At 43.5% G+C, this 16,197-nt stretch overlaps 1 protein-coding gene across 1 annotated transcript in view; it reads left to right on the top strand.

Moving 5' to 3' along the window:
* Mboat1 (membrane bound O-acyltransferase domain containing 1) overlaps nucleotides 1–16,197 on the top strand; it is a 112,807-nt gene that overhangs the window by 65,188 nt on the left and 31,422 nt on the right. Inside the window, exon 4 of the mRNA XM_052157288.1 lies at nucleotides 2,185–2,280. Coding sequence (XP_052013248.1) covers nucleotides 2,185–2,280 — 96 coding nt within the window. The remainder of the gene's footprint in view (nucleotides 1–2,184; nucleotides 2,281–16,197) is intronic.

Here is a 16,197-nt window from a genome sequence, read left to right as displayed (position 1 = left end):
TACCCTGTAAGCCAGAGAAGAAACAGGTGTGGCTAGGGTTGACCTGGTTCTAGAAGAGTCTATTGCCTGATGGATCTGCTTTGTACGGCTGTCTTACACCCATGAACTTTCTCGAATGGAAGCGAATGGATGCCAAGGGCAATAAGGGCTTCCTCCCTCTCCCCCTGCAGTAGCTGCTCAAGGCATTTTCTCAGGGCATGATCTTCATTGACTGTCTTTATGCGTAGAAGGGATTTAGGAGGGATCCAACGTAAGGAAAGCCTTTTGTACGGAGTCAGTGGACTATTCTTTCTCTAATGTGTTTTGGAAAGAAGTGCTCCCAGTTTTGAAGGCTCTAAGGTTTTGGACCATGAGCACAGAGCTCAATGGTTTGACCCTCAGAGTCTGAAACCTTACGGTTAGGAATATTTTGCAATCTGAATGTTTTTGAGGACTGACATGACACTCATTCTTTTTTTATTCTTTATTTTATTGCGGAACGTTTTCCATCAGAGAACATTTTGGATTTTGACATCTTGGGTTAAGGCTCCTGGACTCTTCCTATTTTCCTTTCTTCTTTCTGGCGATGCTGAGGAGCAGGCTCAGGTCTTTGTGTGCAGCAGGCAAATGCCCCGCCAGTGCCTTTCAGCTGGAACATCGTCCCTGCAGAACTAGGATGAAAGAAACCTAACATTGTGTAATGCTTTATAGAACTCTTTATGCTCACTACCTGGATATAGTTCTTACTTTACTACTCCCTGAGTTGACCCAGAATCCGTGAGTTATTTTAATGTGAACATGTGAGTTTCAGTACAATTTAATGTCAGAATATTCATCTTCCCTGGTTTATGACATATGTTAGAAGTTAAAGCTTTTGGATTTATGTCTTTATCTGTTGGGTTCCTGAGACATTTAAAATGGTAAGTGTATTCATTTCTACAGCAGTCACTGATACCCTCCCTACCCCCAATCCATGTGTCAGGCTGAGGGTTGGGATGCTTAAGATTCCAGTGAGTTTGGGAAGCAGGAATCCATGTGGGTAATTATCATTTATTAGTGTTCTATATTAGCGGAATTCAGGCAGCTAAGAAGTGATTGATGCAGGGCTTGGGGATCAGTGATTGATGCAGGGCTGTTATAGGCAGGATGCTCTAGAGATGCAAGACCAGTAGAATATACATATATATCCAGACATGATGGTGTCTAATATCTTGATATCATGATGGTGTTTAATCTCTTTGGAAGGCAGAGGCAGAGGCAGAGGCAGAGGCAGAGGCAAGTAGATCTCTGTGAGTTCCAGACCAATCTGGTTTACAGAGTGAGTTCCAGATCAGTTACAGTTACAAAGCTACATGGTGAGACCCTGTGTAAACACACACACACACACACACACACACACACACACACACACAGAGAGAGAGAGAGAGAGAGAGAGAGAGAGAGAGAGAGAGAGAGAGAGGGGGCAGAGAGACAGAGAGAGACAGAGACAGACAAAAGGGAGGGGTAAGAGAGAAAGACAGGTGACAGAGACACAGAGAGTCATAGAGATACAGAGACACAGACACAGAAAGACAGAGAGACAGACATACATATGCATGTAATAAAGGGGCTTATTGGATTGGCTTACATGATAGAAGCTGAGTACAACAATAGCTGTCTGCTAGAAAGTCAGAACCCTATAGTTCCTTAGCCCAGGAATTTTGACATCTCAGAAGTCATTGTGTGGCACTTAAAGCTTGGAGCTCCTTGGGTACTGAGCCCACACTGGAAGGCTGAAGAAACTAGAGTCTGATTATAGATTCGCTAGCTCAGAAATAAGCAGCTAGGACTGGAGAGATGGCTCAGCAGTTAAGAGCACTGGCTGCTTTTCCAGAGGACCCACGTTCAATTCCCAGCAACCACATAGTGACTCACAACTGCAGTAATGCTAGTTCCAGATAATCTGGTGCTCTCATTTGACCTGTGTGGACACAGTACACACTTGGTGCACAGATCTTTTTGCTGCCAAAGCTATAGTCCAGGTAAAAGATGAAGGGCTCAGAGGAGTGGGAGGAAAGGGAAGATGGGATTGTTGAGGGTGTGGCTGGACCACTCAAGATTGGTGAGTAATCATTTGCAGGGGGCAAGATAGAGGACAAAGAGAGTATTTATTGAGCATCTTACTGTCCTGCACATTAATCTGGTCCCTTGTGTTTTGGGTTTCAGGTATTCCTTTTTTGTAGCAATGGGCTACCTTACGATATGCCACATCAGCCGCATATACATCTTCCACTATGGAATTCTCACTACAGATTTTTCTGGGTGAGTATCTTAATTGGAGGGGGGAGTGTTTGACTGATGACCTTGACTAGGTCTCTCAGGGTCTATAAACACCAAGTACACATTAAGGAAAATCATGCCCAGCTAAATCACAGCGGGACTCCGTGGTAATGAAGGTGAGGTTAAAAATGTACTTGTTCTGTACTGTTAACTCTGTACAATGATAAGGAGGTCACAGAAGGTAGCAAGAACGTACAACCCAGGAGCCTCGGAGTCCTCCCATTTCCCTTTCCAGTCTTATTGGAACAGAATTAGGCATGTGTTTATTATGCCTTGTTTGCACTTTTGTTAGTACAATGGCAGGGCCTGTAAACACTAAAGACTATACTGTGTTTCTGGTTTTAGTGTTTCTGTTGTTGAGATGAAGCATCATGACCCAAAAGCAGGTTATTGAGGAAAAGGTATTTGGATTACACTTCCAATCACAGTTCATCATCAAAGGAAGTCAGGACAGGAGCTCAAGCAGGGCAAGGACCTGGAGGCAGGAGCTGATGCAGAGGCCATGGAGGGTGCTGCTTCCTGGGTGCTCAACATGGCTTGCTCAGCCTGCTTTCTTATCGAAGCAGGCCCACCAATCACTAATTAAGAAAGTGTCCTACAGCTGAGTATTATAGAGGCGTTTTCTTGAGTTTCCCTCCTCTCAGATGATGTTAGCATGTGTCAAATTGACATAAAACTTTACAGCACACTTTTTTTTATATGTTTGTGATGGTATATGCTCATCCCAGGGAGTGGAACTATTATAAGGTGTGGCCTTGTTTGAGTAGGTGTGTCACTGTGGGTGTGGGCTTTAAGACCCTCATCCTAGCTGAGAAAGGAAAAATATAAACTATATGGTTTGAATTTTAATAGGTCACCAGGAAGTGAAATGGAGCTGAATCCTGTGTTCAAGGATATTAAATTTAATTAAGGGAGTAGTGACCTTGGGGCAAGATCCCACCCAGCTAAGTTTAGGTCCAGGCATGGTAGTGTAAACCTTTAATCCAAGGAGGCAAAGACAAGCAGATCTCGGAGTTCAAGGCCAGCCTAGAACAGAGCAAGTTCTAGGTGAAGAAAAACTTAATCCAGGCAGGCATGGTGCAAGGGGAGCTGATACTTTTTCATCTGACGGCTGCTAACAGAATACTGACTTCCAGGTAGCTAGGATGAGGGTCTTAAAGCCCATGCCTACAGTGACACACCAATTCCAACAAAGCCACACCCACTCCAACAAGGCCACACCTTTTAATAGTGTCACTCCCTGGAGCGAGCAAACCATGAGTGAGTGTTTCCTCTCTTTTAAAAATGATTGTAAAGATGTATTTGTGTGTGTGTGTGTGTGTGTGTGTGTGTGTGTGTGGTCAGTATGTGTCATCTGTGTGAGCATGTGTGTGTCTGTAAGTATATGTGACTTAACTGCAATGCTGGTGGAAACCAGAAGACATTGGATTCCTGGAGCTGGAGTTATAGAGAGTTATAAATAGACGCCAGCCAGAGGAACTCAACTTGGGTCCTCTGGAAGAACGGGGCACACTTTAACGGCTGAGCCATCTCTCCAGCCCCCTGCATCATCTCTTACTAGTTAGTCATGCATAGTAGCTGACAGATAGGCGGTGTTCCAGCGCCTTTTAGCATCCTTTGGCTATACCACACCAAAGGTTCCACTTCCAGATCCTCTTGACTTCTGTCAACCACATGAGAAATCCCCAGTACAGGTGACAGCCTACCTATGACTTGGTGGGCCTTCTGGTACATATTAGCATTCTAGTATAGACTATTGCTAATTCTCTGTCATGGAGAGATGGTGCTGAGAAGCCAAACCTACTCCATCTTGGAACCAGCCTCCAACTTAAAATAAAAACGCCCGAGAACTTGACCTGCAGCTTAACCCAAGCTACACCCAAGGGCCAGGGAGGACTCCACGGCTTGCTCTTGGCCAGAGTTACCTTCTAACTACTTCCTAACTAATCAGAGATTAGTTTGATTATTTCAGATGTACTTTCAGACTGCTTGTGATTGTACACGATTTGCTTCAGAGCACCCACCTGTCGGCCTACAATAGTCATTCAGTTAGATGCTTGCCAAGATGGACACCCCCTCACTTGCTCCCATTTCCTATAAAAACTTGTCCTGAGGAAACTTTGGGGCTGCTTCACCAAACTGTCCTGTGGGTCGGCAGTGTGGTAGGACCAAAATCGAGTTTATGATAAATGTGTTTACCTCAGAAACGGCTCCGTAGTAGCCTCTTGGGGTTCATGAATGATTGCTGGAATAACAGTGCAGTCAGTAAAGTGCTGACCTGCAAGCACAAGGACCCAACTTTCTCCACAGAGCTGGCACACGGAAGCCAAGTATGGTGGCACATGCATGTGATTCCATTGCTGGGGAGATGGAGTTAAGAGGAGGCTTACTGGCTTGTTCAGCGTGACTGGCTCAGCCTGGGGCTCCATGGCCAGACAGCCTAGCCTACTTGGAGAGTGCCAGGCTGTGAAAGACCATGCCTTGAATAACTAGCACAGCCTCTGAGGATCAACACCCAAGGTTGTTGACTGACCTCCACAAGTACACATGACCCTGCATAAACACACACACACACACACACACACACACACACACACACACTACTGTCCATCTTAATTCAAGAACAGTTTTCTATGACTCTTGTATAGTTAAGGTAAGCTCGTTCTTGGTGACTCTGTCTTCTGTTAGGAATTCCTCAGAAACTGGACTGTATGAGGTGTTTAACAACATTAATTAAAAGAAGGTTATTTTGTCAATGTTAATAAGGGTGAGATTTGGAACTAGCCTAAATGTGTGAAGTAAATGGTGTTTGTAACTAGCCTTAAGGGAAGCGTAAATAGCCTCACGTTAGTAGCCATATGGGAGATGACAGTGTCTGTGGTCAGTAATGGTGATGGCCAAGGTCCACGGTCAAACTGATTAGCTCTAGAGTCTCCTAGGAGGTTGGTGAGGCACACCTCTTGGCGTGTCTAGAGAGTGTTCGCAGAGAATTAACTGATGGGCTAGGACATCAGGGCAACAGTGAATATGGGCAGCAGTGTCTCAGGGATGAGGGACCCTCACAGAGTAAAGGGTAAGAGGAGCAAGGCCCCTGACACCTATACTCTTTCTCTCTCTCTGCTTCCCGGCCTCCATGATGTGAGCTGTTCTATTGAGTCCTTCCTGCTGTGATGGGTTGATTCCTCTGTGCCCTGAGCAAGATAACCCTTCCTTCATGAAGGCTGTTTCCACTGGATACTTGCTCACAACATCAGGAAAAGTTGACTAAATCAGTAGGACTGGGTGACTGGAATGTGACTCATTTGTGGGTTCAATGAAAAGCCTGTAGAGAGATATACCCATGAGTGCCAGGCTTGCAATTACCAGCAAAGGTGTGGAAAGCCCGCAGCCCAGAGTGAGTGTGATGTCTTTTGAGTAACTTGAGCATCTTGAGTGTGTGGATGATATATCTTTCATGAATACATGTGTTTCTAGTGTGGACGGATGCTAGGCCAGCAGGGTGACGCCTGGAATATAATCAACAATCCTATAAGCATTGCAGCTCACTCCGGAGAACTTGTAAGCTGGGTCACAAAGCTGTCCCAACACAAGAAGGCTCTGGAAGGCAAATGTGCCTTGTTTAAGGAACTGCTGTATTTAAATCTCCAGGATCCCCATCTGGCCACAGACTCTCTGTTCTTCAGTCTTTCCTATTTCTGGGCCCCCAACAAGTTTCTGCTTCCTGTTTCACCTGTGTGTGTCTGTCTTGTCCTCAAATCATGAAATACTTCCTCAATTATTCCGAAACCAGTTCACACTCTTATTTTTAAATTTTAATGATGTGCGTTGTTTGTAAACTATGGAAAATCAAGGAGCAACAAAGACCAGAAAATAGCCAGGATGATTTAGCATTGAAAGTAGCCTTTAAGGGCTGGAGAGATGACTTACTGGTTAAGAGCGTTGATTACTCTTTCAGAGGACCAGGCACACACAGTTGATTCCTGCCACCCCCACAGCAGCTAGCAAACATTTATAACACCGGTTCCAGTGGATCAGATGCCCTCTTCTGTCCTCATAGGCCACCAGACACATTCATGGTATACAGATATATACACAGGCAAAACACCCATATATATAAAAAATAAAATTAAATAATTTTTAAAACTAGGCTTTTACAATCACAACTGCTTGTAGTGTTTATTCATGTTTTGGTTTTACTCTGGAGTCCTACTAAAAGTGTTCTAGAACCTTGATAGGTGTTACATAAATGAATGTATAAAATCTTTCAGCTCAGGTTGGAGAGATGGCCCAGCAGTTAAGTACATTGGCTGTACTTCCAGAGGACCTGGGTGTGATTCCCAGCGCCCACCCACATAGCAGCTCACACACGTGGAACCCCAGTCTCAGGGAATCATATGCTCCATTATGGACTCGTTGGGCACCAGGCTTGCACCTGGTACATGGAAATACATGCAAGAAAAACACCATACATATAAAATAATAATTAAAAAACCATTCCTTCCATTTTTCATTGTTTTTGGGTGACTTATCAAATATAGCAGTTGGAATATCAACCAAAATTTTTTTCCTTTTATTGAAAAGGAACTTCTCTCCTATGCAATATGTCCTGGTTACAGCTTCTTTTTCCTCTGTTCCTTCCAGTCCCCCCAGTCTCCCCTCTGATCCAGACCCATTCCCTCTCTGTCTCACACTAGAAAGCAAACAGGCTTCAAATGGATAACAATGCAAAATAAAATATAAAAATATAATAAAAGACAACAAAAAGTAACACATTAGAACTTCACACAAAGCAAGCAAACAGAAGGAAAAGAGTCCAAGAGAAGGCACAAGAACAGAGATCCACTTGTGCATACACTCAGGAATTCCATAAAAACATGAAACCAGAAGCCATAACGTATCTGCAAAGGACACTCTTTCTGTCTCTTCCACAGTATTCTCTGAGCCCTGATGATTTAATGGATAAATTCCACATAGAGCTAAGGTTGAACAAATACTTCAAAACATGCATTACATATTTCTTGTATATATCTTTTGAAACAAGAAATATCCACTACTTGATTTATTCAGCCATTTAGTGCCACCAACAGGGCAGGCACCCTATCAGCAGCCTGGGTATTACCAGACTCATTAAATCGTCACCATGCTGGGCCACCCCTGGCCTAAGATCCCTTCCTTTTTGGCTGGCTCTCCTTGCTTCAATTTTGACCCCTTCAAGTCTCTGTCTATACTTGCCAGAGGGGTGGTCTATGAAGGGGGCAGTGGCCCAGAACTGCCACACTCTCCCCTCCCTCAGTGCCATCTCCCACCCATACTATGTGCTTCCTAAAAGCTTAGGGTCTGCACATGCTGGTCTAGTTCACTCCTTCCAGCTTGGGCTAATCCTCGAATAGAAGACCCTTTGCTATCTTTGGCAGCCTTGAAACTTCATTATTTAAAAAGACCTAACTAAAGACCACTTCTTCTCCATGCCCTGATGGCTACTCTCTGTAGCTTTTCCATGTTAGATGACCCCTGTCCCTGTCATGCAGTAGTCTGGGTAGCAAGAGAATTGTCACCTGGGCGGCACTGGCTGGGGTTGCCATTGCCTGTCAATCATATTTACCAAGTCCAGTTGTATAGACAGCAAGTGCTGTAGCTGATAGCTGTAGGCACTTTTCACAGTTGTGCTATAAGTGTCTGTAAAATAAATTGTAAATTCTTGCTAGCCTGTATAAAAGACACAATCCAGGTATTTTAGTTACAAGCTGTGAGCCTTGATTCAGCAGGTTTTGGAGCTGTTCTAACTTACATCCCAGCCGTATGTCCCTTGTTACTTCGTGTTTCTCCTGGCCATGTGCCCATGGTCCATTTCCTCATTTCATCTCCTCTCTTCTCTCTCTTTCCTCTCTCTACCTGCACTGCCCAGCCAGGAAACTAAAAACGTGCCTACCTCTATCTACTGCCCAATCACAGGCTTTATCCTTTTACTGATCAATTGCCTTGGGAAGCAAGGAATGTAATATCATTTGGTGTACATGAGGATGTCCTGATTAGTGGGCAACCAGATTTTGAGGGGTGGCAGTATTTAGCATTTGAACATGAAGCAACACCAGACTGACCCCCTACATATGTCTTATGTGATTTCCACCCTGGTTTATTCCAGTTGTGTTTATGTATGTCTGCTAGTGCTCTCCAGGGAAACTGAACAACAGAAGATAACTATGTGTGAATGTTTGTGTATGCATGTGTGTGTGTGTGTGTGTGTGTGTGTGTGTGTGTGTGTGTGTGTGAGTATGAAGCATGTACATGCATACACACACATATAAAGGGATTTATTAAGAGAATTGTCTCATGTTATTGTGAAGACAGAGAAGTCCCACCTGAAGCTGTAGCCCAGGCTGAGACTGATGGTAATCAGACCCAGGGCCTGCTGCTGCATCTCAGAGCCTGTGCTGGCTATTTTATGTCAACTTGACACAGGCTAGAGTCAGTGGAGAGGAGAAAGGCTCAATTGAGAAAATGCCTCTATAAGATCAAGCTGTAGGCAGGCTTGTAGAGCATTTTCTTAATAAGTGATTGGCGTGGGAGAGTCCAGCTAATGGTGTGTGTGGGGGACATCCTGGGGAAGGTGGTCTTGGGTTCTATAAGAAAGGAGGCTGGAGAGCAAGCCAGTTCGGCATCAGCTCTTCAGGGTCCTGCCCTACTTGTTCCTGTGCTGACTTCCTTCGATGACGAACATCAATATGGAGATTTAAGCCAAATAGACCCTTTCCTCCCCAAGATGTTTTTGGTCTTGGTGTATTGTTGAAGCAGTAGAATCTTTAACTTTGTCAGAGCCTAAGGCCCAAGAACCTGGAGTTCAGTTGTCTGAAGGGAGAAGATGGATGTTGCAGCACAGAATTAGAAGGAGAATTCACAGTTGAAGGTTTGCCCTGGCCAGGCCTGCAGTGGCCTGGAAATTACCACCAGGGATCCCAGTGAGGACAGGGATTCTTCCCTTATGCTATTGATTCTCAACACCCGCATACACATATCCAAAAGGAAGAGCATCCTTTAATGTAATCAAGTTGGTACCTAAAATTAGCTATCTCAGCTTACATAAAAGCTGTGTGTGTGTGTGTGTGTGTGTGTGTGTGTATGTATAAATGGAAGTAAGTATATATGGATATATCTATATGAAAGGCGAGATAGTCATTTGTCTAAAACCAGCTTAGGGACTTTGGAAAGCCACTGAAGGAAGTTTAGTACATTAAAAGTAATGACTGTTGAATTGAATGTGGAGGAGGCTTCTGGGAGCATTAGAGAACACTGCAAATATCAAGGCTTCTTTGCTCAGATTACTTGGAAAGCACCCTTTATTTTAAGCCTCCCTCTAGCATTATTTTATGCTAGAGGAAATGGCCCTCAGGATATCAGGTGGGGTTCGTGCAAGAGCTGCCACTGTGCAGGAGAGCTACACTTCAAGGAAAGGCACTGGTCCTATGTCAAAGGCTCCTTCCTTATTCAGCAGATGTAGACTAGGGAGTCTGTGCAGAGCAGGCACAGATGAGACACAGGAACGGGCACAGCTGCACAACGACTGTGCTCTCATAATCCAGAACATGTAGAAAACTAACATGTGGCCATGTCCAGATTGCATATGTCCTTCTCAGACTCCTGTCCACACAGCCTCAGGCTGCATCCTCCTTCCCAAATAGCATCTTTGCAGATGTGTGCCATCAATCAAGATGGCGTGACCCTGAGTTAATGTATGTGCTTTAGGTGCAGTCTGACGGTGACTTTGTAAGAAGGCCTGGATAGGTAGACCCAGTCACATATAGAAGAAGATGACTGTGTGAAAGAAGAGGTAGAAATTACAGGTGTAGGCTGAGTCCCGCTGTGGTGAGAATTGTCAGCCAGCAGAAATCAGGAAGAAGCATGGGGCAGATTGCTACAGTGAGCCTCCAGAAAGAGCTACCACTGTGATTAGCTTTGGACTTTGGTTTAGACATATGAATTTAAAAATTGGAAACCAAATTTTGTTTTTGTAAGCCATCTGGAGTGTGACAATTTGTCATAGCAGCTTTAAGCAACTCATATGCATTGATTCATGATTCTTTAGTTTTTGGTTTTTTTTCTTTTCTATAATTGGATATTTTCTTTGTTTACATTTCAAGTGTTATCCCCTTTCCCAGTTTCCCCCCTGGAAACCCCATCCCATTCCTCCTCCCTCTGCTTCTATAAGGGTGCTCCCCTACCCACCCACCCACTCCTGCCTCCCTGCCCTGATATTCCCCTACACTGGGAGATCAAGTCTTCACAGGACCAAGGGCCTCTCGTCTCATTGATGTCTGACAAGGCTGTCCTCTGCTACATATGCAGCTGGAGTCATGGGACACTCCATGTGTACTCTTTGGTTGATGGCATAGTGCCTGGGAGCCCTGGGGGGGGGGGGTTGGTTGGTTCATATTGTTGTTTTTCCTATGGGGTTCCCTTCAGCTCCTTCAGTTCTTTCTCGAACTCCTCCATTGGGGACCCTGTGCTCAGTTCAATGGTTGGCTGGGAGCATTGGCCTCTGTATTTGTCAGACTCTGGCAGAGGCTGTCAGGAGACAGCTATATCAGGCTCCTGTCAGCATGCACAGCATGCACGTCTTGGCATCTTCAATAGTGTCTTCGTTTGGTGACTGTATATGGGCTGGATCCCCAGGTGGGGCAGTCTCTGGATGGTCTTTCCTTCAGTCTCTGCTCCACACTTTGTCTCTGTATCTGCTCCTGTGAGCATTTTGATCCCCCTTCTAAGAAGGCGTGAAGCATCCACACTTTGGTCTTCCTTCTTGAGCTTCATGTGGTTCTTTAGTTTTTGATGGCTGGACACGCTCCTGACCGTAAGAGTACTTCACCATTTGTGTCTGGGATGCTCATCTATACTTCCTCCCGTTTGTCTTCTTAGCACCACACACTTTTCTCCTTTTTCTTTTTCTTTTTCTTTTTCTGCCCCATCCTAACCCACCCCAGACAGTCTTGCTGTGTATTGAACTCTCTCAGTTGGGCTTATGGCTATACATCATACACTTGGCATACACTTGGCATTATTTGCTTCATTTTTAGGAAATCGTGGAAAGTTACTAGAAGAGGAAGTACAAGGGCCTTTGGGGAAAATAGTCACGTGCGTGCTTGTACCACAGGGCTGATGTTGTGTTTGCCTACAAGAAAGGTGCAAATTAGCTCCTGCCTCTTTCTGCGAGCTGAGTCTCGGTGAATTTCCTCAAGTGGTGTGTATATTTTGTGGCTTTTTTTTTTTAATTTCCTGTAAGAAATCTCTGGAGGTTACACTCAAAACTGCTGAGTGTTCAGCTTGCAAGTAAGCAGTCAGGAAGCAAAAACAAAGGTGTTCCACTGCTTGGAAGTCATCCCTGACTTAGTTTTCTGATGGCTAAGTGGTGATGCTATCTACTACAAGGATGTTTGTTTGTTTCTATTTTGTTTGTTTGTTTGTTTATCTTGAGGAATTCTCTATATAGCCCTGGCTGTCTTGGAACTCACTCTGCAGACCAGGCTGGCCTCAAACTCAGAGAGTCATCTGCCTCTGCCTCCCAAGTGCTGAGATTAAAGGAGTGCACCACCATTCTTTCTTGTTAATATTTATGTATTTCTTCATGTTTTCTTTTTTCTTTTAAAATGAAAATGGCAGATATAAGCCTATCTTCTTGGGCTAATGTCCATCGACATAAATGGAGAGGTACCCCTACCCTGAAATTGACAAAGGGTTTAAATCACAAATGAAAATTACAGGAGATCTTTACCAATGTTAATTCTTTTAAAAATTATTATCATTATTTCTTTTTAAATATTAAAAATACTTTGTACTTATTTAGGTTGTGAATATGTGTGCACAGCATGTGTGTTGAAGGTCAGAGGATATGCTGTGTGAGTCAGTTTTCTCCTTCCACCATGTGAGTCCTGAGGAATGAACTCAGGTCATCGGGCTTGGTGACAGTCACCTTTGCTGGATGAACCACCTCACTAGATCAGAATGCCCGTTCTTACTGTAAATATGCAGCAGCCACAAGCTTTCTTTTACAATGGAGTTGACTTAGCCTTGCTATTTCAATTGAAATGTGATGCTTTGGAATTTGTCAAGAGATAAAGTTTCCGAGTAGAACTCGAGTCACAAAGCAGCTGGATGTGGAAGCATCTGTCTTGTGAGTGTGAATCTTAGGGCTTAGTGCTCTCTATTGCACCATTAGTATAAGATCAGAGACAGGCATTTAGTGGGATTGAATGTGATTAGTGTCAGAACATATATGGATATCTTTAATTTGGGCAAACATATGCACTTAGACTTTAGGTTATTTCAAGACTTAAAAACTTATTTATCATTCCAAAGTAATCAAGTCGCCGTGGGCTGAACCTGTAGAGACAACACACACGATGTATGTCGTCAGTGCTGCTAATGGAATTTAAATCGATATGTGTGTTAATAGCTGTGAATATCTTCATGTTTTCTCTGTGAACGTGGCTACAGAAGGCATTAGAATATGTACCCCTCTCCCTGGAGAAGCTGCAATTGTAGCAAAGCTGATATTTTTAAAGCTTATTGTAGTGAATTGATTCTTGTTTTTGCACTCACAGAAGGGCGCAAAGGAAGTTATTTTTTCTGAGGGCAGCAGCCAGAACTCTTACTTCTTTTTTCCTGCCCAGGCCAGATCTGGGCAGATAATTTCCCCCCTTGTGTTGGCAATTCAGGTCACCCAAGTGTTTTTGAAAACATGGAATGTGAACTCTCTCACACTGCCGGTAGGGAGTATAAATACATCTAACCCTTCTGGAAGGCAATTTTCCTACAAGTTTCAAAAAAGAATTTCCTTTGAAGTTCATATTCTATAATGGGCAAAATTAACAGGAATTGAATTATGGTAAGGAAATATATTTATTCAGGAGTTGGACCTATTTTTATTAATAGTGAAAACCTGGTAGTATCCTAAATGGTCTAAAAAAATGTGAACAATTAAATCAAAGAGCTAATCAATGCTGCCATTGGTAATGAGGCTTTTAAGCTATGTATAATGGCTCACATCTGCAGTCCCAACTCTCAGGAGCTTGAGGCAGGAGGATTATCCTGATTTGGAGGGCAGAGTTGGCTACAGAGTGAGACACTATCTCAACCCCCCCCCAAAAAAAAACAGAGAAAGAAGAAAATGTTTTTAAAGCATGTAAGATGAATCTGTTTCTTTCTCTGAACCTGCATATCTGTAGAAAGGGAATGGGAAGAAATGGTGAATGTAGGAAAGTTTCTTCATAGAGGGGCCATTACTCGTGATGTTATAATTGTTTTATTATTAGTATAATCTCAGCTCCTGAATGTTATTTAAATATTTTTAAATGCATATTTCAAGATCATGGAGATTCATCGTTAACATCTGAAACACCCACCATCGGCTAGAGAGATGGCTCAGTGGTTAAGAACACTGACTACTCTTTCAAAGGTCCTGAGTTCAATTCCCAGCAACCACATGGTGGCTCACAACCATCTGTAATGGGATCTGATGCCCTCTTCTGGTGTGTCTGAAAACAGCTACAGTGTACTCCTGTACAAAAAATAACTAAATCTAAAAAAAAAAAAAAAAAAAAGAAAAGAAAAGAAACACCCACCATTTGTGTTCCCGGCTTTTCTTGGCTATTTTATAGGTGCACATTAGAACTATGACTTCGGTCCCCACCTACTAGTGGCCATTTATCCCCCATGGTCCCTGGGCAGTGTTATTCTCTGTTGCTTTATGATGTCTGGCTACCCATCTGATGGCCAGCCCAATGTCCATGTAATTGGGTTCTCTGTGGAAAGAGAACACATGTGCAAAGAGATTTGAAGGACAGCTTTTCATCACATTCTTCCCCATTCATGTTACTGTAGGCTTTCTGGCTTTAGCAGTCACATAGAGCTTAATTTTGCAGACAGAAGTCATGCCGTGTCCATTTGTCCAGTGCCTTGCTGAAATGAGAAGTGGTGACTGTGTTCTTGGTCAGGGCCAAAGAATAGAGCTTAAATCTTTGAAAAGAGGGGTGTGTGTGTGTGTGTATGGTGCTTTGTTGTTGTGGATGGTGGTGGTTGGAGATTATCACTGTTTTGTCTATTTGCCCCAAACTTATATCCATCTGCCTGTTTTTCCTTACTTTATTTCTGTGCTTATATTTCTTTTTTCCCCCTCACTTATATTTCTCTATTCAAATTACACTCATCACCCTAAGTGCAAGAATAGAAAGTATGATTTTTCTTGTTTATTGTTTTAATCAGGGGTGAAGGATAGCACAGAAGGGAGATGACTCTGCTCCCCATGCTGCCCTGTCCCCTCGGTTTCAGAGGCTTCCACGGGATGCACAGCCTGACATGGATAACTGTGCAAATCTGAGGATGTGGCTGAGTGCTGATGGTAAAAAGTAGGAGCACAGCTCAAGTTCAGAAGCCACGCTGTAGAAGCAGTGCTTCCGCTGCATGAGGGAGCCATTTGTGAAGCTTCAGGTATCTTCTCCTTTCTTCCCCGGCTTGTATTGTGAGGTCAGGATAGTTCCTAACAGGCATGCCACTGGCTAGCTTCATGTGGAAAACACCTCACAGGTGCTCCCAGAGGCTAGCCTAATCTAGAATATACCTAACAGGTGTGTCTGGGGGCTAAAATGTAACCTACAAAATCCCTTACAGATGCTCCCAGAGGCTAGCCTAATCTACACAACCCCTTACAGGTGCTTCCAGAGGCTAACCTAATCTACACAACCCCTTACAGGTGCTTCCAGAGGCTAACCTAATCTACACAGCCCACACTGGTGCTCCCAGAGGCTAGCCTAATCCACAAAAATTCTACCCAGGTGCTCTCAGAGGCTAGCCTGATCTATGAATCCCTTACTGGTGCTCCTAGAGGCTTGTCTTACTGGCGATGATAGATATTGTTAGTCGATGATATATTAACTACCACATTCTGTATGTTGAGCTTTACATTTTTGGCATTAATGAGCATGATTATGAATCATAAGCCAACAGATATATATTAGATTGTTTCATTTGATTGAAATGTATGTGGGAATTATGTTTTTCAGTCAAAGTATTTAATTCCCAAGTCTCATTACCTTATACAACCTCTGTATTTATACTCAGTAGATCTCATGTGTACATTTAGAGACACTCATAACTAGAGAGCAGTGAGTGTTGGGTAGTTCTGCGAAGGAAAAATCGGTGCTGTCCTGTCATGCTGGCAGAGTCAAGTCTTCAGGGTGGGAGATCTCTTTTCCTTTCAGTGGACAGTTTCTGGATCTAGCTTGTGAATTTTAGATATATAAACACGTGACTGCACTGTGAACTGTCTACTTCTTGTATGTAGTTTGCATGCATGTGTGAATGTATACATATGTGGGTGCACACATGTATGAAGATGGAGATACACAACTGTGTACATGTATGTTGAGGGCAGAGGTTGACGTTAGGTGTCTTCCCTGATCATACCTTACATGCTGAGGCTCAGTGTAAGCCCGGAGCCTACCAATTTGGCTCGAGTAGCTAACTAGCTGGCCTCAGGGACCCCATCTTTGCCTTCTAAGTGCAGGATTACAGGTAGGCCATTACACCCACCTAACATGTATGTGTCTGCTGGGGATCCGAACTCTGGTTTTTGTGCTCACACAGAAAGTGCTTCTTTACCTGCCGAGCCATCTCTTTATTCCCAAGTTGTTTCTTTTTTTTTGTAAATTGTTAGAGACTTATTTAGGGATTTCAAATAGAAGCAACAGCTGTTGAGAATACAAATTAGATAATGTATAATGTTCTGTGCATATTTCTAGATAACATTTCACCCACCACTGCTATTGCTTCTTCTTCTTCTTCTTGTTGCTTCTTCTTCTTCTTCTTCTTCTTCTTCTTCTTCTTCTTCTTCTTCTTCTTCTTCTTCTTCTT

The sequence above is a fragment of the Apodemus sylvaticus genome, chromosome 14, assembly GCF_947179515.1.
Source record: "Apodemus sylvaticus chromosome 14, mApoSyl1.1, whole genome shotgun sequence".
Classification (NCBI taxonomy): Eukaryota; Metazoa; Chordata; class Mammalia; order Rodentia; family Muridae; genus Apodemus; species Apodemus sylvaticus.
The sequence above is the reverse complement of the archived record's forward strand: the minus strand, read 5'-3'. Positions and strand labels throughout refer to the sequence as shown.